The 25,553-nt window shown below is 53.5% G+C and overlaps 3 protein-coding genes across 3 annotated transcripts; 1 reads left to right on the top strand and 2 right to left on the bottom strand.

Moving 5' to 3' along the window:
* Positions 1-1,109: 1,109 nt before the first annotated feature.
* Positions 1,110-2,613, bottom strand: SEBOX (SEBOX homeobox). The gene is made up of 4 exons (XM_047080900.1): positions 2,556-2,613; positions 2,375-2,470; positions 1,627-1,787; positions 1,110-1,490 (listed from the first exon to the last, which is right to left on the bottom strand). Exons 1-4 carry the CDS (start codon positions 2,611-2,613, stop codon positions 1,110-1,112), a joined length of 696 nt encoding a protein of 231 aa, XP_046936856.1.
* Positions 2,614-3,455: 842 nt separating this feature from the next.
* On the bottom strand, positions 3,456-6,226 carry VTN (vitronectin). Its single transcript, XM_047081721.1, has 8 exons — positions 6,163-6,226; positions 5,941-6,060; positions 5,547-5,864; positions 5,327-5,466; positions 4,913-5,069; positions 4,566-4,718; positions 3,810-4,151; positions 3,456-3,568 (listed from the first exon to the last, which is right to left on the bottom strand). Exons 1-8 carry the CDS (start codon positions 6,224-6,226, stop codon positions 3,456-3,458), a joined length of 1,407 nt encoding a protein of 468 aa, XP_046937677.1.
* Positions 6,227-7,986: 1,760 nt separating this feature from the next.
* On the top strand, positions 7,987-24,879 carry SARM1 (sterile alpha and TIR motif containing 1). Its single transcript, XM_047080735.1, has 9 exons — positions 7,987-8,456; positions 13,815-14,433; positions 16,417-16,629; positions 16,894-16,985; positions 17,077-17,312; positions 19,270-19,372; positions 19,449-19,638; positions 24,489-24,610; positions 24,695-24,879. The coding sequence occupies exons 1-9, from the start codon at positions 7,987-7,989 to the stop codon at positions 24,822-24,824; spliced, it is 2,175 nt and encodes a 724-aa protein (XP_046936691.1). The 3' UTR covers positions 24,825-24,879.
* Positions 24,880-25,553: the final 674 nt, after the last annotated feature.

Below are 25,553 nucleotides of genomic sequence, written 5' to 3'. Positions count from 1 at the left end.
TTGCAGGCTCATAGACTTTCAGAGATTTGCGAGGTTACGTAGCAGAGCCAGGATTTGAATCCAGTTTAGACCCTCTATGCTTTTCTGGAGCAAAGCAGCTCCAGAGGTGAAGGCAGCTGGAGTGTCCTGGAATCAGTAGGAGCAGGAACAGAAGGTGCCAGCAGAGGCTCCCATCTCCCCAGGGTCTGTCAGCCAGAGCCCTAAACCCTTCAATTAACTGTCCCCCTAACTAATCCCAGTAGAAGCCTGGGTAATACCTCCCACCCAGTATCTGTGTGGAACCTGACCCTGTTTAGGGATTAGGTGATGGAGATACATTTCAAAAGCAAACGGCTCTTGTCCCCATTCATTTGCAGCACACGACAATCCAGATTAAGGTATAGAGTTTGGGTTTTATTTGGAGATTAGTTGGTATTACAGATGACAGTGATATGAAAACCCAGTGTTGCCACGCACACACCCCCCCGCCCCATGCTAAATCTGTCAGGTTGTCTCCACAGCCTCGGGTCAGAGGGCAGCCAATCTGATCTTTGTGAAAATTAAATCAACATAAGCCCGGAGCTTTTCTTTCCACTGTATTACTCTAATATCACTTCCTCTTCAGATCCATGGTTCTGATTAATTTGTCTAGGTGGTGGTAGGTCAGGAGAGGGGGCCTGGGCTACAAAAGGGTGGGTTCCCCACCATCTGGGATGAGTTTCGGTTCTCTCCTCACCATACTCACTTAGCAGTTAGCTAATGGGCTAAAACAGAGGGATGGCTGCCCATTCTTTAGAGGGAGAGGAGTTGTCAGTTGGGATGAGAAGAATTGGGGCCAGGCCTGGCGTGAGAGGTGGAAAACATGGCCCTGACCTCATCTCTCTAAAGGTACCTCCTGCCACGGCGATGGGCATATGCCCCAGGAGGAGCAGGGTGCTGGGTAGCTGGTGACTCTAGGCTGGCCTGGAGGACAATGGAGGGGAGGGATCCCTGAGCTAAACTTCCTTCCAATAAGAAAACTCCCTTGTGTAAAAGGAGGGACAGGGGATCCACTTCTGATGTGTTCAGTCCTAACGGGCGGGGGTAGGCTGCAGAGCCAGAGGAGGGGTCTCACAAGTTCAGGACTTAGATTAGGAGTGGTCCTGGTTGGTGACAATGGCTGAGGCATAGATGAGGTCAGACAGGCTGCCCAACGAGGTCTGGGGAGTAGCTCGTTCTGAAGAAAGGTGGGTCGCTGAAGCCCCAGCTGGTCCCCATGGGGCTACAGCTTTAGCCCCTGCCCGGCCCTGCCCTGGACCCAAGCCAGGAGCTGAGCAGGAGGCATGTCTACACAGTGAGGCACACTGAGGCGTGCTGTTGGAGGGCGGGAGCTGGCCTAGTTTTCGGGGCTCCCGGGACTGCTGGAGGGTGTCTGGAAGAGAACGGGCTCTTGGGGGGGGCTCTGGCCTCGGGCTTAGGCCTCCTGCCTTCGTATTCTTGATTCTCTTGGCCCGGCGGTTCTGGAACCACACCTGGTAAGGGAAAAAGGAATCTCTTCTGGCTCCAACCACCCTCCCCCAGGTACAGGGAAAGCAAAACCTGGAGGCAGCCCCAGAGGAAAGGGGCTGTGTGAGAGTACCCCCACCCTGAGAGGGGGTCACTGCTCACCTGTATCTTGGCCTCAGGAAGGCAGGTGACCCGGGCCAGGTGCTCACGGGTGCCAATGTCAGGGTAGGGCCGGGCTGCAAACACCCGCTCCAACTCCAGCAGCTGCCCTCTGCTGAAAGTGGTCCGCTTTCTCCGGTGGGGACCCAGCCCACTGGCATGGCCTGTGGGCCGGAGTAGGGGTCAAGCTGGGGCTCCCCGCAAAAGCCTCCATCCCAGCCTCAAAACCCCCAGCTGACCCTGAAGCCTCTACTCCACTCCCCTGCTTCAGCCTTTCCCCATCACACCTTCCCCCTCATTCTCCCCCTGCCCACCCTTTCCCCACCAGATCACCTGTTGAGGATGCATCCACAGGGCTGGCCATGGAGCCGGCAGAGAATGAGGAGCCGGAGGGCCATGCCAAGGCTGTGCCCACACCACCCCTCCTTGTGGGGTTTTATCCTGCTCAGAAGCCTGGCCCCGCCTCCAGGAGGGGAGAGGTTTCATCTCTAGCCGATGGGGAGCAGAGAAGTCCCAGAGGGAAGAGTGGAAGCCAGGGACAGCGTTGGGCTTGTGTGAGTATGGATGGGGCAAAACTTCTCTGGCCCCTGCTCCTCCAGGGCCTCACAAAGAAAGCTGGTCTGAGCCCTTCTCCTCACACCCCACACCCCACAGTCTGTGGCTGAAATCCTGTACTTTGTGAAAATCCTCCCAGGATTTGCCCGGAAGGAAGCCAAAGAGAGCCTTCTCTCTAGCACTCCCACTGCTTCACCTTCCCCCTTGGAGCCCTCAGTGCCCCAGTGCCCCAGTTCCCCCAGGGGATGGTGGACGCAGTCCTGTGCCACAGCCTGGGGCTGGGCTGGTGAAGCTGGACAGGATGAGGAGGCTGACAGGGAGACGGCAGATGAACCGCAGCCAGTCCGCCCTCAGCAGAGCTGGAGAGCAGATGTTACCACCAGCTTGCCCTCGGGTCTGCTTTAGAGATTTGCCTGCACCGAGCCCTGTCTCCATGGCCCCTTGAGAGCCCAGATGGGCTTCTTGGAGTCCAGGAACCTTGGAGTCCAGGAATCAGAGGAGGTTTCACAGGTACAATCAAGGAGTTTTAAGAAAGATGCTTGTTTGTGTTTTTTGTTTTGTTTTGTTTTGTTTTTTGTTTTGTTTTGTTTTGTTTTGTTTACAGAGTATTCATCCTTGTAAGTCTTCTGAGTCCCTTTTCTAAGAGAAGTGGGTGCATTTGGATTTCCTTTGAGTTCTTGCCCTTTCCACTCCTACCCTCAGTGCCCCAGACCCCAGACCCAAGACAGAGGCCTCAAAGAAAGGCTCATCCTAGGGGTGGGTTTGGGGAGCATGCTGACCAGTTCCCTAGGCTAACCACCTTGCAGGCTCAGAAGGGGCAGAAAAGCGGAACCAGAACCGCTTGCCCTCTGCCCCATCTCTCTCCTCCAAGACCCTAGTAAACTCCGAGAGGCAAAGGAAGCCCAGGGCTGGGAAAGGCACTTGGTGGCTCCTGTCATCACCAGAGCTGTTCAAGCTCCGCCAATGTTGGTAGGCTGGTAGGGGCTCCTTAGCCCAGGAGGAAGCCTAGCACTCGTGAGGCCCTCCCCAGGCCGGAGCTTTTCCGGTTCACGGAGAAAGCCTGAGCCCAACCTGGGCTGGACACAAGGACACTCTCCTCCTCCAAGACTTCGTGACAGCCCAGCTTCCCCTCCTTTCCCCAGGCAGATCCCGGTCTCTGCCTGTCCACTCCAGTCAGGACAGCAGTCTTAAACTCAGGACCAAGGGGTCTTTATTGGGATGGGCGGAAGTGGTTGAGGAAGGAACAGTGGAGGGCCCAGCTGTGCAGGCTCCGATTCCTACTGGCGGCCAGGGGCTGGGCAGCCCAGCCAGTACTGGGCGATGGAGCGTGGGTAAGGAGGGCTCACGGTGTCCACTTGCCGTGTGCGAAGGTTGACTCGGTAGTACTTGTCTGGAAGAGAGATCAGCAGAGGGTGTGTAAGACCCAGCCAGGCCCTGCCCACACACCCCTGCCCTGAGAAAGAAGCCCTGGGTCTCTCCCGGAAGGGTGAGTGAACATCCACAACGCAGCCTAGGACTCCCAGCCTGGCTTTCTGGAGTCACCTCCCAAGGGCCATGTTCAGCCCATGCGGACCAGGGACAGCAGGGAAGACCCCAGCTAGACCAGCTACGGGGATGGCACGGGCTCCCACCTCCTGAGAAGAAGTAAACACTTTGGATGGGCTCGCAGGTGGCAGGCACAAGCCAGTCCATGTCGTAGTCACGATAGTTGTAGATGCCCAGGCTGTCCTCCTCACTGGAGAGCCAGGACAGCCAGGCTGAACGGGACTGCCGGTGGGGGTTCTGGCTGCGGCCTCGGCCACGGTTACGGCGTGAGCGGTAGCGTTTACGGTTACGCCGCCTAGACTTCTGCTTCTTGGCCCAGGATTGGGGAGCTGAGCCTGAGACGTAGATGCGGCCGGCCATGGCCGCATCCACTTGCCTGGGCACACCAGGCCAGTCCCGGCTGATGAGCCGGGGCTGTCCAGCACCGCCTGTGGCAGGGAAGAGGTTAATGAGAGCGTTGTGGGCCTGGAGGGTTCATCTGGTGCCCAACTATGGGCCGTGCCTTGCCTGAGGGCAGAGCAAGCTCATGGCAGAGCACAGCACCCCAGGCCTCTGACTCTCTGTTCGGTGCTCTTTCCCCTAGCCTTCCTCCACTGCATCCCTCCCCACTTGCCTCAGTCATAGGCCCTCCTCCTGCTGGCTGTGCCCTCAGCTGCACTAGGCAAAGTCCAAGGTGTGGGGTCCAGGTGGACCTCCCCCCAAAGGTCAACAGAAGCAAAGTCTGGCTTGAGCAAACCAGCTCCGCAATCACGGCCCCCTCCGGCCAGCCTTGCCCTGTCCCTACCCTGGAGATCCCAGCCCTCTTGAGGAGAAAGCGAGGCTTGCTCTCCCTCCCTCCATACCAGAGAATCTGTTCCCGAAGAGAAATTCAAAGAGGGTCTCCCAGCTGTCGCGCTGCAGCAGGGCAAAGTGTTCAAACACTGCGGACAGGGAGCTGCCTTCACATTCCTCCTGACTGGGCTGCTGCTGGAACTCATACTCCCAGTACTGTCTCCCTGAGTGGGGAAATGGGATGGGGGGAGGTTCATGAGTGAGGCCAGAAAGCCAGCGCCAAGGCTGCTGGAGACAGGAGCTCCTGGCCGGGGAGTGGGAGTGCCGAACGTAATTTGAGGCCTCCCCATAGAGGAGTGTGGAGGAAAGCCCAGACTGCCCCACTGCCTGCTCTTTTCCCCACCCACTCCCTTAATACCCTTGAAGAAGTAGGCCCGCTCCCGGCCACTGTAGCTATGAGCAGGGAGAGCCAAGGCTGCATCCACATTGTCCGGAATGCCCTTGAAGCCTTCAGAGATGTTGCGGGGGTAATCTGGGTCCAGAACACCATCCTCGAAGCGCCAGTACTGATGACCCTAAGCGATAGGGAAGGAAGGGGGAGTGAGGAGGTGGCTGGCTGAGCACAGGCCGAGTCCCCCACCCCAGGCAGCTGTCCCAATTCTAGGCTTGTTGCCCAGGACCTGGAGCCTTGGGCTTTCCCGTCCTCAAGAGCCCCAGCCAGGGACTACAGGCTGTGATCCAGCCATCTTGCCCGCCCTAGTGCTGGGCACGGCAGCCCTCAACCCCTGTCTAGATACCCTTGGCTCTGACCCACGGCCCCTGGGCCTGGCACCTGGAAGAGGTAGGTCTTCCCCTGGCAGTTGATGCGGGTGAAGGCAGCATCAATGGGGCCCTCAATGCCCCAGACATCTTGGATAAGCTTGGGGTACCCAGGGCTCACTGCCTCTTCATCCAGTTCATAACAGTACTGCCCTAGAATGGGAGAGTCTGTGTGAGGGAGGGGTTGTCCCAGAGGCAGACCCCCACCCCCCAACACCTGCCCCTGGAGTCACCTCGGAAGGCAAAGAGGGAGCCATTCTTGAGGTCAGTGAAGGCGTCAAAGGGCTTCCCACTGCATAGCTCTTCCACCACCGGGGACTCAGGGATGTCTTGATCAGAGGTCTCAGGCCCCAGGGTCCCCTGTGTAGGGTTCAGAAAAGGTTCCTCGAAGGTCTCCTGGTCAGGAGACACTTCAGTCTGGGCCTGCAGGTCGGGACCCTGGCTGGTGCTCTCCGGCTGTGGGAGGACACTGCTGTTGTCTCTGGTCTCCTCAAAGTAGTTGTAGACCCCGTACTCATCTTCTGGCAGAGTGAATACATCCCCACGCGTCACTGTGGGCACAGTGGGTGGTGGTGAGTCTCCAGCTGCAGAGGGGACCCCGGGCCCATCCAGCCCCTCCGGACGCACCTTGGGGTTTGCACTCAGCCACGTAGTCCTCACAGCAGCTCTGGTAGTATGAGCAGAGCTCGTCACACTGGCACTTCCTGTCAGCATTGAAGCCCTCTGTGCAGCGGCCCTTGCACGACTCTGTGGGGAGGAGATAGAGGGGATATCAGTTGGCACGGCCAAGCCCAGACCGCCCTCGCCCACCCTTCGTTGACCCAAACGACCACCAACACCCTCTTGCACCTTGGTCAGCCAGAACAACCCATGCCAGCAGGGCAAGTATCAGTAGGGGCCTTGGGGATGCCATGGCAGGGCCTCCAGCCTCTAGCCTGGCTGGCGAACTGGGCTCTGGGCTCCCTCCAATCTCCACTGTGATGCGGGAGAGCGGGGGACAGGGAGGGAAGGAGCCAGAGGAGAGGAGCTGCCTTCTCTGCTGCTCTATTTGCTCAATCTCTGGCCCAGCCCCTAGTGCCCCAGACCCCAGTGGCTGCAAAGGTCACGTTCCTGGAACTCTGGACCCGAGAGAACAGTGAATAGGATCCTTGCCAAGCTCGGTGTCATGTCAGAAGGGGACTAGCACCTTGGGTCTGAAGGTCAGAAAGAAGGCCCACTGTGCCACTCAGAGGCTGCGTGACCTTGGGCAAACTGCTTTGCCTGCCTTGGTATTCTTTTTGGTAAAGTGAGACTGTTAATACTTACCTCATGATGTGTTGGGGGTTACATGAGCTAAAGCAGACAAAATGCCTCATGCCTGGAGTAGCGCCAACTTCATTCTCCATAAATGGTTGTTTATCTGCGATCTGTTTGAACAGGCACATCCCTGGCTGAGTGTGTCACCCACCCGTTGTGTATTTAGGGCAGTGAAAGGGGGGTTGAAGGAATGCTGGTAAGCACCCTGGGGGAAATTTTTTAAAACTCTGTTTAAAAAAACAATAACAGAGTTTCGTGTTTAGGTTCACCTCTTGGGTGCATTGATTTCCCCAAGCTGGTCTTCACAGCACAGCAAATTGGGTGAATATTAACCATTTGGACTGGATTTGATTCCTCGGTCTCCTGCTCATTCACTGCTCCCTGTCTCCACCTTCAGTCTCCCCATCCGCAAAGAATAGCCTAGTTCTTGGCACTTTTAGACTCTTTTGAGAAGTAGCATCCCTCTTTCCAGAAAACGCCCCTGGCACAGAACGCCTGATTTTGTGCCAAGGGTTGGGGTCCACAGGCTTCCTGAAACCCTCCCACTACCTGGAAGAAATGATTCTGAGTTTCCAACTGAATTTTTCTCTTCCGTAACCAGAGAGGTGGGTGACTTGGGGGAATCTCTTTTCTATGAGCTTCAGTCGGTTCAGCTGTTAAATGGGAACACTAATCTCGACCCCCTAAAGCATGTTGCAAGGCTTGAGAAACGGGCCTAAAGGGTCTCGAGAGTTGTACCGAATCGTTATTATGGTTGATCTCACCACAGTTAGGGCAGGGCGCACGCTCCACGGTGTTGCCTTCTCGTTGCAGTGTCGGGGGCACGGGGTCGGCGGGGGGGGGGGGTGCGTTGTGGGATAGTGAGGCTGTCCTATCGCTCTGCACCCTCTTCCCCTAGTCGCCTCGCCCACCCCTCCGCAGGGCGTGGGCGTGGCTGGGGAAGCTCGGGTGCAGGCTACGCAGGCGGCAAGGGAGGAGTCCCACGTGACCGAGGGGCGGAGTGTCGGCTCCCTCGCTGCGGCTTGTCCGAGGCGGGGCTGCTGCAGAGCATCTTCTGGCTGGAGCCGCGCTTTGTTCTTGTTGCTGCCTCCCAGACCTGCTGACGTCTAGGTCCATCCCTCGCTCCCCTCTGGCTCCTCCTGCCCACCCTCTACATCTGAGCCTGCATCCTTTTACCCAAAAGCTCCTTTCCAGATCCCGCCCTCGCCCCTCCCCCAAACTTCTGGCCAGCGCCCCTGCCTGGTACCCTTTTATCCATCCCTCTCTCCTGCACCTTCTACCTGGTCCCCATCTCCTGTCCTCCTCTTCCCAAGTTCCGGGGCGCTCCGCCCGGCCCCGCCCCTCCGGACCGGGGATGTACCCCGCAGCCCCGCGCCCATGGTCCTGACGCTGCTCCTCTCCGCCTATAAGCTGTGCCGCTTCTTCACCATGTCGGGCCCAAGGCCAGGCTCTGAGCGTCTAGCGGTGCCGGGGCCAGACGGGGGCGGCGGTGCGGGCCCATGGTGGACCGCGGGCGGCCGCGGGCCCCGCGAGGTGTCGCCCGGGGCGGGCGCCGAGGTGCAGGGCGCCCTGGAGCGCGCGCTGCCCGAGCTGCAGCAGGCGCTGTCTGAGCTGAAGCAGGCGGGGGGCGCGCGGGCCGTGGGCGCCGGCCTGGCCGAGGTCTTCCAACTAGTGGAGGAGGCCTGGTTGCTGCCGGCCGTGGGCCGAGAAGTAGCCCAGGGTCTGTGCGACGCCATCCGCCTGGACGGCGGCCTCGACCTGCTGCTGCGACTGCTGCAGGCGCCGGAGCTGGAGACGCGGGTGCAGGCCGCCCGCCTGCTGGAGCAGATCCTGGTGGCTGAGAACCGGTAGGGTGCTCACGGGCTGAGGGGAGAGCGCGGGGTGCTGTGGGGCAGCAAGTGTGGTCGACAGCCCGGGTCTCTCGTGCCACTCTCTGTGCCTTTTCCTCCCTCACCTCACCAAATCCCTGTACTACACCCCCTCTGGGGATCAGCGTGTCCATTTCACAAATGAGGCAAATGAGACTTCGGAAAGTTTAATGATTTGCCACAACAGGTAAACTAATAGTGCGGCCAGTATTCACTCCCCAGACTGGTGACGTGAGGAATGAGACAGGGAGAGGAAGAATAGAGTAGTTGGACAGGAATCTGTTCCTGGTTCAGCATGGAGCTGCCAGTGCCCTCTAAACCCACAGACCTCCTCCCCACAGGCCCAGATGCCCTTCTTTGCTACCTTCACTCTGCCACTGAGAAAGAAAGAGAAAACAGTGCTCAGGAAATGGGGTAGGAGGAGGAGAAATGATTGCTGAAATGAGTGCTGACCTAAGGGTTACTTGCCCCCTTCGTGCCACCCCCAATCCACCACCTGCTTCCTCCCTCTTCATTTTGGCCCATGTAACAGGCCAGACATGATCTCATTCTGCAGCTGCTAATGGGGAACAGAAGGTTTTCTACTGGGATGAATGGGCAAGAGAAGAGGAAACAGGTGCAGAGCTAGGCAGGGGCTAGAGTATGTGTTCTCTGCCCCCCCCCCATAGATCCAGTAGGTGGGGTCCAACTGAGGCCTGGCTGCGACTCTCTTGTCTGCCTCTTGGGATCTCCCCTGGACTATGAGGACCCTCGCACTCATTTTCTCTCTCATCTGATGTCAGAGCAGACCAAACTGTCACGCAGCAGTCTCATGCTGAATTCTCAGGCCTCTCAGGTGTAGAAGGGTCTTGCAAGGGTCACTTTGAATTCATGCAGCTGTCACAAGTGTGAGGCCATGGGTTAGAGGTGCTTTCCTTGCCATTTTCAAAAATGAAAAATAACTTTGTGGATGGTGGAAATAGTACAGTCCACGAATGAAGCAAGTGAAGCTGGGAGAGCAAGTTAGGGTTCTGCTTGCTCAGAAAGTCATTGATTTCCCATCTAACATCAGTGAATTTGGAGGGCTAGCAAACGGAGCGGGTGCTCACTGGATGTGGTGCACACAGGTTGGCGGGTGTACCCTGTAGGTCTGATATGTGAGATGTGGCAGCTATAATGAGAACTCTTGGGGAGTGGGTGCAGCCAACACCCGAGGAAGAGGAGGGCTGCAAGATGCACTGACGTTTTTAAAGGTTGAAACTAACAACACTCCTCTGGTTTAGAATTGCTAACTCCTGGTCTCAGGAAACAACGTGGTGGTGCTGACAGCCCTTCAGGACCAAGGACAGCGTCTAGCACGTCCTGTCACCCTCAAAATTTTGAGAGATGATACACTGAGAATTTGAGTTTATGAAATCTTGCCCTTCCTTCATCAACCAACCTCCTCTTAAAGAAAGTTCCTCAATCAATGCACACACTCCTTTTCCCATTCCCTTCTTCCCATAGTGCTGCCACACCCACTGCCTGGGAGCCTCCATCACAGTGTCCCTCACTCCCAAATGCCAAGAAAAGCCCAACAGCGGAGGAACTTTTGAACTTGGTCCCATGACACCCAGTGAGGGTGTGACTGCTAGCCTTTGCAATTTACAGTGTAGCCCCTTCAGGGGACCATAATTAGGTTAAATGGCTTAACTCAGGTTAAATGGCTTTCCCAGAAATACACAGTAAATAAGGGAGGAGACATGTCTTAAAAAAAAAAAAATCAGGAGTGCCTGAGTGGCTGTCATTTAAACCTCTGACTCTTGATCTCAGCTCAGGTCATGATCTCACGGTTTGTGAGTTCGAGCCCCGCATGGGGCTCAACATTGACAGGGGGAACGTGCTTGGGTTCTCTCTCTCTCCCTCTCTCTCTCTCTCTTTCTTTTTCTCTCTCTCTGCCCCTCCCAGCTTGCACTCTCTCTCTCTCTCTCAAAATAAATAAACTCAAAAAAAAAAACCCCACAAAACCCAGAAAACTATTGCATATAAATTCAAAAAGTGCAAAGATACAAAAAGATACACGCTTTCTACCCAGACCCCCTCCCTAGAGACAAACCAGGAAGCAAAACAAGTTTCTTGCACAGTATGTCCTTCCAGAGAAATTCTGTGCATTTACAAGGATTTACACACATATGTATATTATATATACCTGCTTGTATGTGTGTCTGTGTATGTGTACAATTTCCACCCTCCTTTGGAGCTGGGATTTGAACCACAGCCTCTGGGGCTGCAGAAGCTGGGATCTGAGTCAATAGTTCTCACAACAAGCACACAGTTCAAGTTCTCTGAGGGTGTCAAGTGCATAGGGAAAGGGGAGGGCTGGGAATTAAGAGACTCAGAATGAAGTCCTCTCTCTGAATTGATGTTCCTGAGCAAGACTTTCTCTTCAGTGGTTCTCAGGAAATGAAGGTGTTGGATCAGATGACTGCTTAGACACATTCTGGTCCTGATATTCTCAGAGTTTATGTAGTCAGATTGTTCTGGAAGCACAAAGTAGAGATCAAGGATCATGACCTCTGATCATCCTCTGAGCAAAGTTGTGTTGGCCTTATGCCATGTTAGGGGTTCAGCTGGGACCTGCAATGGACACAAAGTCACAAGCACTGTGGTCATTGTGGTGCTCATGGGGCAAGGACTCCATGGCTGGAATCTTTGGGGGTCATGTCACTTGTGGAGGACATCATTTGTGGAGGTCAGGAAAACAGAAAACTCACCTCTGCCTGGAGTGTGGCAACTCTCCTGCCTGCCCTGCTGGCATCCAGGCTCCCTCCCTGGGATCCTTCCTCCCTATAGCAGCCAGAGTGAGTTTCCTGTGCAACTATGCAACCCAAGCAAGAGCAGACCACTCCCCTTCCTGAAGCCTTTCAGTGGCTCCCCATTTTTGATCAAGATGTGTACTTCACAAATGCCTCTAGATGGTTCAGAAGGCCCCCACCACTCTCCCTACTCCCTCCCACCTTGAAACTTCCACCTCAGCCACTAGAAATGGCTTCACTTCAGTGTGGCTGCAGTGGGGACAGGTCCCCAAGTGCACCAGTTCTCAGATACCTCCTAGCCTTTGTATACATACGTGCCTAGAATACAGTCTCCACAATCTTCCCTTCTCCTCTTCATTAATGTCCCACTACCTACCTTTCTTCCTTCCTTCCTTCCTTCCTTCCTTCCTTCCTTCCTTCCTTCCTTCACTTTTCCTTTTTCTTTCTTTCTTTCTTTCTTTCTTTCTTTCTTTCTTTCTTTCTTTCTTTCTTTCTTTCTTTCCTAGATTTTATTTTTAAGTAATCTCTGCTCCCAACGTGGGATTCAAACTCACAACCCTGAGATCAAGAGTCTCATGCGCCACCGACTGACCCAGCTAGGTACCCCTGTCCCACCATTTTTCTGATTTAATGCCATAGGCACCCATTCAGTATATTTAATGCATATCTTTATATCCTTATCCTGGTAAAATCTTTATTTTCTTGTTTGGTGTTCATATATTTTTAGTTTACTCAAATAGTGCTGTGTTACAAAGCACATTTCATTTCTTACTTTCACCCACTCATTAATATGTTTTTAATATTGTTGTTTTATCATCTGTTCAGTCACTTGTAACTGCTCCATAGTCCTCCAGAGTGGTCACCTGCCCGTGTTACCTCTCCACTCTCCAAGGCTTGACACCAGCCTGCTGCCATCTTCCCCCACCAAAAACAATCCTGCAGTGAACCTTTTCCACAGACTTTTGTGGACTGTGATACTTTCTTTGGCTGTAAGCTCAAGAGCTCCAATTCCTGGCTTGTAGGATGTATATCTCCTTAATTTCACCATGCATCCCAGCCTGTTTTCCAAGTTGACTGCCCTAGTGTGCACCTCCACCCAGAGAGCGTCAGCATGTTCATGGCCCCACACCTCATCAACCTTCTGTGTTACCCAGCTTTGCTTTTTGCCTATCCAATAGGTGTAAAGTGATAGGTGATTTTTATTTATTTGTTTGTTTATATTTTAGAGAGAGGGAAAGTGTGCGCATGTGCATTGGGGAGAGGGAGAGAGCAAGAGAATCCCAAGGAGGCTCGGTGCAGAGCTCCACAGGGCTCAATCCCACAACCCTGGGATCACGACCTGAGCTGAAATCAAGAGTCAGACGCTCAATCGACTGAGCCACTCCAGCGCCCCCATGTGATAGCTGATTTAATTTTCACTTCTCTGATTACTAAGGATTACAAATTATTTTGTTTGTTAACACTTTGGATTTTCTCTTTTATAAATTGCCATTTATATCCTTTGCCATTCCCTATTGAATTTGCTGCCTTTTTCTTGTTGATGTGAATATTTATATATTCTATATATGAATCCTTGCTGATTTTGTTTTCTTCCTTGTCGGTTATAAACATTGCAGATCTCTCTGGCCTTCTTTCTATTCCTCAAACATGCCAAACTCCCCAGCCCTCAGGGCTTTTGTCCTCGCTGTTCGCTCTGCCTGTCATGCTCTTTTCCCAGACACTTTCAGGCAGGAGTCTCCAGATACTGAACTCTCTGATGTCACCTCCTCAGACATATCTCTCCACCCATGCACTATCCATTACATCACCCGGTTTTGCTAGCATTATGGCCGCATCAGTATCAACCTGTTCATTCATTGTTCACCTGCTTATTGTTTGTCTCCATATTAGCTGTGTGTAAGTTCCAAGCACTGTTAATTAGCCTCTAGCGCAGCCTGGCACACAGTAGCTCCTCAATAAACATCTGTTGAGTGAATGAATAAATACACCCCAGTCACACTGCATGGAGTGACTAGAAAGGTTTGAGGGCAAGGCTAAGAGTGCTGTACTTCAAGTGATACTTCAACTGATGACAAGTTAACGTCTAGTGAGTCTTCCGTATGTGCCAGGCACTGTGCAGAGCACTTTACGTGGATTATCACATTCGTTCTCATAATGACCCTATGGGGTAGGTATTCCTTTTATTTATGAGATGAGGAACAAAGGTAGAAAGATAAAGGAAGGCACTCAAGGCCCCACAACTTTCTAGAAGAAACCAGGACCCAGGGAATCTTCTCCAGAGTTAGGGTCCTTAACGGCTACATGCACTGTGGGGGAGGAGGCAGTGGTAAGGGAGGAGGTGGGGCGGCCAGGATCGAGCATCCTTATAATCCGAGAAATCTGCTCCTCCCCAGACAGGAGATGAAAGGCAGAGGCAGGGAGGATAATGCTCTCCCTCATGTCCTATATGACACTAGTGAGGCCAGAGAGGTTAAGTGACCAGACCGTGGCCCCCAGGGGACAAGCCACCCCCTCCCCGGGACTGCCGCCACTCCACCGTCCCAGTGCCACTTTTTCTCGGCAGGGACCGCGTGGCGCGCATCGGGTTGGGCGTGATCCTGAATTTGGCAAAAGAGCGTGAGCCGGTGGAGCTGGCGCGGAGCGTGGCAGGCATCTTGGAGCACATGTTCAAGCACTCGGAAGAGACGTGCCAGCGGCTGGTGGCGGCCGGTGGCTTGGACGCGGTGCTGTACTGGTGCCGCCGCACGGACCCGGCGCTGCTCCGCCACTGCGCGCTGGCGCTGGGCAACTGCGCGCTGCACGGGGGCCAGGCGGCGCAGAGGCGCATGGTGGAGAAGCGCGCTGCAGAGTGGCTCTTCCCGCTCGCCTTCTCCAAAGAGGACGAGCTGCTGCGGCTGCACGCCTGCCTCGCGGTGGCGGTGCTGGCAACCAACAAGGAGGTGGAGCGGGAGGTGGAGCGCTCCGGCACCCTGGCGCTCGTGGAGCCGCTCGTGGCCTCGCTAGACCCCGGTCGCTTCGCCCGCTGCCTGGTGGATGCCAGTGACACGAGCCAGGGACGCGGGCCCGACGACCTGCAGCGCCTCGTGCCGCTGCTGGATTCGTCGCGTTTGGAGGCCCAGTGCATCGGGGCTTTCTACCTCTGTGCTGAAGCGGCCATCAAGAGCCTCCAGGGCAAGACTAAGGTGGGTGTGGGGTGAGGGGGAGGACCGGGGTTAGAGAGAGTCTGGACCAGCTTCCCAGAGGGAGTGACAGGGACTTGAAGTACATGTTAAGAGTTAGGTGAAGCAAGAAGGATGAGAAACCAGTCATTCTGGCCTTGAAGGCAAAAGCAAGGATTTTCAGCAGGAAACATGCATTTCACAAAGATTATCCTGGCTGCAATTGTAGAGATGGAATTGGCAAGGGTGAGGTCAGAGGCAAGGGAGCCAGATAGGAGGCCGTGATGGGGACAGTTGGGAAGGTGGGCTGGGGCATGACAGCAGAGGCAGAGAAAAGCAGACAGATCTCAGAGGGGCTGAAGAGATAGAATTAGGACTTGGGGGAGGGGGAGCGGTGAAGGAGAGGGAAGAGCTGAGGATGACTCCTGGCTTTGGACACAGACAGCTGGGTGCCTGGTGGCACCTGGTACTGAATTAAGGGTAACTGGAGAGAGGTTGTGTGGGGGGGGAGGGGAAGAAAGTGAGTTCACTGGGACAGGTTGGGCTTGGAGTGCATGAACGATGACCAGCTGGGGTACCTCAGTGGGCCATTTTGTCACATGGGTCTGGAGTGCAGGAAGGAGAGGGAATGCAGAGACAGGCGCTTGGCGGGGCAGAACATCAGTGAGTTGACCAGATAACTCCCACCTGTGTCCCAAGAGCTCCCTATGCCTAGGGCCTGATCTGAAGCTTTTGCCCTCTGCTTTAACTTGCTGTGTGACCTTGGCTAGCTGGCTTCCCCTTTCTGGGCCTCTCTATGCTTCTTTTTTATCCTGGAAAACTGAGGAAGCGAACCACGGCAGCAGTTCTTATCCTGCATGTGAAGCTACTAATAGCTAAATTATCAGAAGTTTGTGTTTTTGTTTTTTAAATATTGGAGAATCAAAATTATCCCTACAACACCCCTCTCCTCCTTTGCATTCCTCTGGGGGGTTGGAGTTGGTGACAGCTGGTGTAAGGGAGTTGTGGGCACAGTGTGGGCCATCCTGTCTGTACCACAGCTGTCATCTGGGCTGCTCAGAGGAGAGTGTCTCAGATCATTGTCACCTACTGTGTGTGTCCCCACAGATTAAAAAGAGACTGTTGTGTTGGGGGGTTCTTGGAGGCCTCTTCCAGGGTCTGGGGTTCTAGAAGCTTCTGATTTTCCCCTCTATGCCCCAGAGGTGGGCCATGGGAGGACTGGCTTTATAAATCAGGTCATTCTGCTTTGGGAGAAGGGACTTGAAGGGAAGTAGGGAGTGAGGCCCCAAGGATTGGGTCTGGGCAGCAGGCATGACCACCAGCTATGGCACCCCCTTTCCAACAAGGCCAAGTGAATGCAGTTCAGTAAAGAGATCGTCAGCCACCACTCTGTACCCTGCAATGTGCCAGGTACAGGACTCCAAAGGTGACTAAAACATGACGTCAGCTTATCATCCAGTGGAAGGTGCATTATCTATTAACAACAGTGGCATGTAGAGTACAAGGCCTAATTGGAGGTATGGGCCAAACTGTGGGTAAATCAAAGTAGGCTGCATGGAGGGGGTGCTAATCAATTTGAATTCCGATGGATGACTAGGATTCCCACAAGCAGGCCAGAAGAACTAAGGGTCTGGGAAAGCAATGACTGAGCCCAGAGATTGGAGAGCCTTAGTGGGTGGGTGTCAGCCAAGTGTGGGATTGTGAAAGGGCAGTTGAGCTGAGAATGGTGGGCAGGGGCTACACTGTGCCAGGCCTGGCCTCCACACTGACAGCTCAGACTTCATCCCAGGGAGATGCAAGCTGTTAGAGGGGAGACATGAGGTCAAGAGTTGAGAGAGCTTCAGGAGGCAGAAACCACAGAACTAGGTGATATATTGGAAGCAGGCAGGGCTAGGGTAGATGATGGGAGTTTCAGCTTTGAGAAGAGGGGAAGGGAAGGACTGGGCACGTTTGGGGATGGCTGGCGAGCTGGTGGACCCAAGACACCCTCTCCCCATCCCTCCCTAGGTATTCAGCGACATCGGAGCCATCCAGAGCCTGAAACGCCTGGTTTCCTATTCCACCAACGGCACCACGTCGGCGCTGGCGAAGCGTGCGCTACGTCTGCTGGGTGAGGAGGTGCCGCGGCCCATTCTGCCCTGCGTGGCCAGCTGGAAGGAGGCCGAGGTCCAGACGTGGCTGCAGCAGATCGGCTTCTCCCACTACTGCGAGAGCTTCCGGGTAGAGCGGCGCATCCCAAAGGCGCGCGGCCGCTAGGGGCGCCCTGCACAGAGGCCACCGCGCCCCTTTTCCGCCTGCATGCCCGCGGCGCCAGGGGGCCATACTGGGGATGGGAGTCTGTACTCAGCCACTTTCGGGGTCACTCGGCTCTGAGTCCCATCCGCCTCACCCATCGCCCTCTACATTTCCCTTTCCTTGCATGTTATGCTTGGGGTCCAAGGGCTGAGGAGGAGAGCCCTTCCTTACATCTGACCCCTCCCTCAGGAGCAGCAGGTGGATGGTGACCTGCTTCTGCGACTCACGGAGGAAGAGCTCCAGACCGACCTGGGCATGAAATCGGGCATCACCCGCAAAAGGTACGGAGCCTCCTGACTGCCAGCCGTCGCCCTCCGCCACTAGCCAGTCCCAGGTTAGGACCTCAGCGTCCTCTTCTCCCCCGGGGTGCAGATTCTTTAGGGAGCTCACGGAGCTCAAGACCTTCGCCAACTACGCTACGTGCGACCGCAGCAACCTGGCCGACTGGCTGGGCAGCCTGGACCCGCGCTTCCGCCAGTACACGTACGGCCTGGTCAGCTGCGGCCTGGACCGCTCCCTGCTGCACCGCGTGTCTGAGCAACAGCTCCTGGAGGACTGCGGCATCAGCCTGGGCGTGCACCGCACCCGCATCCTCACCGCCGCCAGAGGTCAGCCTGCCCACCCGGGCCCCTACCCCTGCCTAGCCCAGCCCTGCAGGGTGAGGGGAGACACTCGGTAGATGGTCTGAACACATCCCCGGGGCCAGACTGGATTCTGAGGATGCAAAGACCAATATGCTGCACTTTGCCCTCAAGAAGTTCCCAGTCTGAGCTGAGTCGGGGGGTGGAAGTAAGTCAGCTGTATAAGCAGGTCGGTGACCACAGTAGGAAGCATGTCCGGGATTCCAATGGGGGCTGCGAGGAAGCGCTGGCTGTCCACCCAGGTCTGGGCATTTAGAGGATGTCTGACCAGGTCTTGAAGGATGTATTGGGGAGGACGTGCAGCAGAAAGAGCAGCTCAGGAGGAGGGAGCAGATATGCAAATGTGGAGGTAAGACAAGAAGGAGGGGGTCACATGGGGAGGGAGGCTTATGCCACTAGCCAGCAGCCTGCAGAGTATGGGTTCTGGAGGTGCTTTGGGGAGGTCATGAGGGCAGAATGGATTCTAGGGCTCTAGCAACCCTTTTCACTTACTACTTTGATTTGCTAATTTACTATTTAGCTGATATTTATCGTCAATTGTTATATGTACTAGGTTTTAAACAGATATTATCTCATTAATCTCTACATCCATTCTGCGCAGTGGGTGTTAATTTTTTAAATCAACTTTAAAAAAAATTGGAAGTAATAAAAGAGGTATAACTTAAAAGTGTCCCAATTTCAGGGCTCCTGGGTGGCTCAGTAGGTTGAGCATCCAACTCTTTATCTTAGCTCAGGTCTTGATCTCAGGGTCATTGAGTTCAAGCCTGGCATTGGGTCCCACACTGGGAGTGGAGCTTCCTGAAAAAAAAAAAAAAAAAGAAAAGAAAAAATAGTGTCCAATTTGAAGAGTTTTGAAAAATGCTTATATGTGTAACTACCATCGTAATCCAAGATGAACATGGTCCTTGAGGGTGTTAATTGAAAAGATGATGAAACTAAGTTTTAAAGAATTTAAATACATTTCCCAACGTTATCCCTTGGGAAATCCCAAATACATATCTCAAAGCCCTTAAAATAACAGAACTGGGATTTGAACCTCTGTCTTTCTGCTTCATAAACAGACAAATGCTGTCTGTGAGTGTTAGGGCCGAATATTACATGAAGATGGATTCTTTGCATTCAGCAAATTTAACTAAAGCAGATCAAGCCTTTATTATTTTTACATCGCAGCGTCCAATAAAACCCTAAGATTTCATTTTTTAAAAACAGGAAGTCCTACTGCAAAGATAGCTTACACGTTTTTTAAAAAGAGCCGTGCACGTTTTTTTAAGTGGGGGCAATGACACACTCAGACTTAGATTTTAGAAAAATCCCTCTGGTTGCTGTACAAACAGATTAGACCGAGTAAGTGTGGATTTGGGGAGACCACTGAGAAGGCGGAGTTGGGAGCCTGGACATCGGGAGGGCCCTGGGAAGTAGGAAGGATACAGAGCTCGGAGTCAGGGGTTGTGAAGACTGGTCTGTTCTGTTCACTGCAGTAGCCCAAGCAGAAGGGATAGTGCCAGGCATACAGTAAATGCTTAGCAAATACTTGTTGAATGAATGAGTGAGAGGTAGGGGTTCAGGCCAATACCCAGGTGCTGGCTGTGGTGGGAACTAGGAAGGGAGGGTCCCAGGAAGGACTTGGGACATATTGGGTTTGCTGTGTGTGGGGGCAGCTGGCCGTGTAGGTCTGAAGCTCCAGAGAGAGGGCAGGGCTGGAGGTGCAAATCCACGTCCCTAAAACACAATGCCCACCTCCTGAGATGCACTCACTAAGAGTTAGCAGCCCTCCTTCCCGTAGGCCCATCTCGCTATCTCAGTGACCCTTTTTTGAAGCAAGCCACCCTGCCTGGGCTGGGCGGGGTTGGGCCGGGCTGAGAAGGCGGGTGTGCAGGGGATGATGTACCTCATGGTGAACCAAGCTGTCTCTTGTCTGCTTCAGAAATGCTACACTCCCCGCTGCCCTGCACTGGCTGCAAGCCCAGTGGGGACATCCCAGATGTCTTCATCAGCTACCGCCGGAACTCAGGCTCCCAGCTGGCCAGGTGAGAAGGGGTGGGCAGGCGGGCAGGCTGGGGCCTCGGGGCGAGGCCAAGGCAGTGACACGGGACCTCTTTACAGCCTCCTGAAGGTGCACCTGCAGCTGCACGGCTTCAGTGTCTTCATTGATGTGGAAAAGCTGGAAGCAGGCAAGTTCGAGGACAAGCTCATCCAGAGTGTCATAGGTGCCCGCAACTTTGTGCTGGTGCTGTCAGCTGGGGCACTGGACAAGTGCATGCAGGACCACGACTGCAAGGACTGGGTGCACAAGGTAGGCGCTGGCCTCTGTGGTCCCAGCACTGGCCTGTGTCCAGGGCACAAGGTCCTCCTCCCGTTCCTCCTCCCCTGCGTCCATCAGCAACCTCCATGGCCCAGCCGGAAGTCAGGAGCCACAGCTCTGACTGTAATTGGTCGTTAGCAAGTCACTCAGGCTCTCTGAGTCTCAGTTTCCTCATTTAGAAAATGGGGATAACTTCTCTGTGTTCTTCGCCTTGTAGGATTGTTGCGAGAAGGATGAAAATGCTTTGAAAAATAACCTCTGTGAGGGGAGAGGGGCCAGAGAGCCTAGTGCCAGACGCAGCGGAATCATGAAGAGCACAAAGCTGAGTTTGAATCCTGGCTCTGGCCTTGGACAAGTTACTTAATCCCAGTGAGCTTCGTGTTTGTGACTGGAAAGTGGGATAAGTGTAGTCTCTAACTCCCTAGGATGTTGTTATAAAAATTAAAAGAGCTAAAATGTGTGAAGTGCTCAGCAGAATGCCTAGCTCTATAGTAATTGCTTTATAATGGTAGCAATTATTATTGCAATTTTTATGAGTACTACCACTGTTTAATTAATACCGTTGTATTTTCAGTGCCTGACACATGGTAGAAACTTATTAAATACTTGTAGAATGGAGGGATGGATCCATATCACATCTGCAGGTTATTAATAATTAATCAGTGAGTAGGAACTGGGGGCCTGGGCTGAGAGATAAAGCAGTCATCTGAGATGGAGCCCTTGTCCTAAAACAACTAAGAAGACAAAAATATGCCCAGAACGACCAGATCATATGTAGGATGGTATCAGTGCTAAGCTAGGTAGGTGAACCTCCTACTTGCCATAGGAGTATGGAGAAGGGAGAAAACGTTAAGGGCCAGAGTAACCGGGGAAGGCTTCACGGAGAAGGCAGAATGTGAGAAGAGTCTTAAGAATTTAGGTGAGTGGAAGAGAAGGCATCCCAGGCAGGAGAACTGCGTGAGCAAAAGAACAAAAGTGGGGGTGAGGAAGGTGCATCACTGGTAACTGCTTACAGATGAAGAAACGGAGACTCAGAGAGGTACAATATTTTTTCCCATGACCACACTGGTGTTGAAATCAGAAAAGCTGGGCTCTGAACTCCATCTGTCCGACTCCAAAGCCCATGCTCTTTCCCAGGACCTGACTGCGTTCCATGGCACAGATCTGATGGGGTGTGAGGGGAGGTGGTGGGATAGGGCTGGGTTCAGCCGGCACCAGAAATGATTGTCTGCATCTCTTCCCAACTCCACATTCAGTGACGTCGTGTTGGTAGCTTGAAATCAGCCACGGTGGGAGCATCGACACTAAGGAAGTTGATAAACACTACGAGTCAGGGTTTTATTTGGTTGATTGTCCCCCCCACCCCACCCCCCGCCTCCCAGAGAGCTCATTGTTAAACATTGACCAGTACACCATTGGCTGGATAAGAACTACAGAACCAGTTTGCAGAGTACCTAAAGGCCAGGAGAAGACCCATGTTTAAAGCACAGGGAAGAGGGATCCCCTGAGGGCAGTGACGCCAGGCCAGGGGTTGTTGGGAGAAGGCTCTGACACCAGAGTGCATCCAGACTGACAGTGGGGAAGAGGGTCAGGCCCCAGAAGCCATGTCTTAGGGGCTGAGTATTGGGCTTGGTTTGGTGTTGGGCCAAAGAGACGCCTGGAGGATCATGGTTGATGGCCCAGCTTAGGTGGCAGGTGACCTGCTCCATGGGAGTTCAGACCTTGCCGTGTTTACTCCATATCCCCGATGCCCACAACCACGCAAGCAGCAAAGTAGGCTCTTGAGTTTATGGAATGATTGAATCAAAGATTACACAGGTGGAGCTGAGATTACTGGGAAAAGCAGACATGTCCACCAGGTTTACCAGGTCAACTCTAATCAAGTTTTCATTCTGAACCTGCTGGGTGACCTTGAACAAGCCATTATTCCTGTCTTGGCCAGACTCTGAATCTGTGCCATGAGCAGTGTGCTGTCTTCAGTTGTGTGTAATTTTGGATAAAACAAATGTCTAAAGGCTCCCAAATAAATTTCTTCAGGGTCTGAATTCATACAGATCCTCAGCAGAGAGGCAGAGGGCTTGGTTGAAAGAGCCCTGGACTTGGAATTTGAAGGCTTGATTCAGACACCTGGCCCCTCCTGGTCTGGGCATTTGCGTGACTTGGGAGCAAGTCCCTTCCCTTCTCTGGGCTTCCTGCTTCTCATTCATAAAGTGGAGAGGTTCCCCCAAAGCCAACCAAGGTGGAAGCTCCTCAGGTTCTTTCCCCAGGAAGGCTCTGCTCCACAAGGGTACTGGACATCCAGCCTTGTCCCAGCAGATTGTAAGGAGGGAGGAGGCAGGCAGGGTGGCGGAAGCCTTTGCACTGGACCAGTCCCAAAGGCTCCATCAGCCTTCCTTGGTTGTTGTTAGTGCTTGATTGCCTCTGGTTTTAAAATTTCTTTCCCTGAAGCCACATTTAGTGAGTAATCAATATGGAAAACCACAAGTGAACTGCACTCAAAAAAGGCCAATCCCTGAGGTTCTCCCTTGAAAGGAGAAAAACATTCAATAAGCACTTACCAGAGCACCCATTAATAGTAAGTAATATCCTCAGAACAACCTTGTGAAGTAGGTTTATTATTCTCCTTTACAGAGGAGGAAATAATAACACCTATTATTTATTAAGCACCCACTGCATGCTGGGCACTGTTCTAACCACTTGTCGTGGGACATTGCAGGTATCCCCAACCATCCCACCAGACAGGGACTGTCATGAACCCTATTTTGAACCTTATTTTATATATGAGAAAACAGAGGCTTTGAGAGCCTGTTGTTTGCCTCAGGCCACAAAGCCTGTGTCAGAGATTCGATGTGAACCCCCATCTGATGATTCCAGAGTTCAGTCCCCACCTGCTATGCTATGTTATTTATTTTTCTTCCTTCCTTCCTCTTCTTTCCTTTTTTCTTTCTTCCTTTCTTTCCCTTCCTTCCTTCCTTCCTTCATTCTAACCATTCAGTCTGCCTGCCTTCCTTCTTTCTCTCTTCTCTTTCTCTTTCTTTCTCTCTTTTGCTTGCTTGTTTTCTTTCTTTCTTTCTTTCTTTCCTTCCTTCCTTCCTTCCCTCCTTCCCTCCTTCCTTCCTTCCTTCCAACCATCCAGCCATCCATTAAGTATTTGGCAAGGGCTGATATGGGCGAGGCTTTGTGAAAGATGCTGAGATGTAAGATGGGTAAAAACCAGACATGTGGGGAAGACAGGTATTAAGCAAATCACTCATTAACTAATTTAAGTTTGCAACTGTAGCATATGCTGAAGGGCCTATTACAAGAGCCTACAATAGGGAGAACTGGCCTAGTCAGAGAAGTGAGGGAAGACTTCCCTGGGAAAGTATGGATTGAGCTTAGATCAGAAAAATGAGTAGGCATTAGTTAGGGGAAGGGGCAGGGAAGAGCATTCCAGACTGAGGAAACAGCATGTGCAAAGGCCCTGTGCAGGGAGGGAGGATGGCAAATCTAAGGGGCTACAAGATCTGTGTGGCTGGGAGAACAGTACAGGGGTAGAGTCTGAGAAGTGAGCTGTGGTCAACCACACAGGGCCTTCAGACCACATTAAGGAGTTTGAATTTTATTCTAAGAGCCATGTAAAATCCTGAAGAGTTTTAAGCAGGGGATGACATGATCAGATTTGCATTTTGCAAACAGCAGCCAGGTGAAAGGGCAACGCAGAGAACAAGTTAGAGGGGGCAAGAGTGGATGAGGAGAGACCTGGCAGGGGATAAAGATGAGGGGGGTTGGAGCAGGGTGGTGGTGGGGTGGAAGAAGAAAAAAATGGGTGGATTTGAGAAAAAAGTAAGAAGTACAAATTGCCAGGGCTGGTGACAGATCAGTTTGGCTGCAGCGGGTCATGTTTTTCTTCTGACACCAAATCGTGTGGGTTTTTTCTAACACCAACAAACCAATTCTTGCAATTTGCCAACACCAACTGGGTGTTCCACAATTCAGTTCAATTCTGATGTTGACTTACCCAGAGCAAGTGTCAGACTCCAGAGGGTTAAGGACTCTGCCCCACAAGTCTGCCCTCACTTCAGATGCCAGTTGAAAGTCCTGGGTTCCCAGGCTACCCGCATTTGTCTGACTTGACTACCAATTCAGGAGTTCCCGGGACATACACATCCCTCCCCCGACCAGTTCAATAATTTGCTAGAATGACATGCAGAACTCAGAAAGGACTCAACTATTACTGGTTCATTGTAGAGGATACGACTCAGGAACATCCAAATGTGAGAGAGGCCTAGGGCAAGGTACAGGGCATGCGGGCATGGGCAGGGGAGGCCCAGAGCTCCCATGCCCTCTCTAGGCCACCCTCTCAACACCTAGATGTGTTCACCAACCCATCTCATCCTTGGGGGGTTTTACGGAGTTTCATTATGTGGGCATGATTAAGTCATTGGCCACTGGCGAGTGAAATCAATCTCTGCCCCTCTCCCCTCCTAGGCAGTGTGTGTGTGTGTGTGTGTGTGTGTGTGTGTGTGAATGTTTGTTGGGTACTTAAAAGTTCCAACCTTTTCAACATAGCTTGGTCTTCCTGGCAACCAGTCCCCATCCAGAAGCTGTCTAGGCACCCCCAACCCATCCTCCAGTCATCTGGGGATTCCCAGGGTTTCAGGAGCTCTATATCAAGGATCTGGGGCAAAGACCAAATATATACCACAAGTGGTGAGGGAGAAGTCAAGGTAGACTTCAGCACCAGCACCCCACCCCAGGCTTGGCCTTGGGTGGTTGGCCCTCCCAGCGTCTGCCTGGCCTCCCAGGTCCCTAGATGGGGACCTGTGTCTCTTTCCGCCTCCCCTCTTTTCTTTCTTCAGGAGATCGTGACTGCTTTGAGCTACGGCAAGAACATTGTGCCCGTCATTGATGGCTTCGAGTGGCCAGAGCCCCAGGACCTGCCCGAGGACATGCAGGCTGTGCTCACCTTCAATGGCATCAAGTGAGGAGGGGGGGCGGGTATCCAGCCCCCAGCCAGCAGCTCCCTCCGGCAGGCCCTCTGACCCACCAGCCTCTGTGCCCACAGGTGGTCCCACGAGTACCAAGAGGCCACAATAGAGAAGATCATCCGCTTCCTGCAGGGCCGTTCCTCCCGGGACTCATCTGCAGGTTCTGACACCAGTTTGGAGGGTGCTGTACCCATGGGCCCAACTTAACCAGTCCTTCGTTCCCAAGCCCTGCCGTGACCCCCATTTCTGTCGTCCCTCCTGAAGAAGCAGCTCCTCAAACCGGCCTCCCTCAGCCTGGGCCCTTCTCAGGAAATGACTGTCCCTCTCTCCCCACCCTCATGGGCCACCTCAAACCCAGCTTCCTCAGTGTCTGGAAAGGGAAGGGAAGCCAGGCATTGGGGGTGGTAAGGGTCAGACCCTCCCCCCACCCAAGGCCCTGCCACCAGGTTTTCTATCTCCGGTGTGGGAAAGGCACTGGAGATTGAGGGTTCACAGCACACTACACCCCGTCCTGCCCTGACAGCAGCAGCCAGCTTGCATAGGGGGAAGGCAGGCAGTCTCTGACAAGGGTTAGGGCCATGCCCACCTTCTCAGCTAACCCAGGGCCTGGGCCCAGCAGCCAGCCAGCACGAGGGTCCAGCGATGGCTCTCCGCCTAAATCATGCCTGGCTCTCACCACTTCCTGCCACCCTGTGGCCTTGACCTGTAACCACTCAGTGTCCTTAGCTGGCCTGGCCTGGTCCCAAGTCCCCTCTCAGCCTTTCTGAGGTGCAGCCCCCTTAGCCACATCCAAGGTCAGCGTTGGGCTGAACCTGCCCTCACTCTGGCTGGTCTGTGGCTACGGCCAGTTTCGCTGCACCCAGTGGTGCAAAGGAGTCCCCTGCTTGGGCCTGGGCAGCCGAGGCCATCTCAGTGGGCAGCTAGCCATCCTACTTA

The sequence above is a fragment of the Lynx rufus genome, unplaced genomic scaffold, assembly GCF_022079265.1.
Source record: "Lynx rufus isolate CCGP_SWC_20201006 ecotype Redwood Valley unplaced genomic scaffold, mLynRuf1.p SCAF_18, whole genome shotgun sequence".
Classification (NCBI taxonomy): domain Eukaryota; kingdom Metazoa; phylum Chordata; class Mammalia; order Carnivora; family Felidae; genus Lynx; species Lynx rufus.
This window is presented reverse-complemented; position numbering and strand designations above follow the sequence as displayed.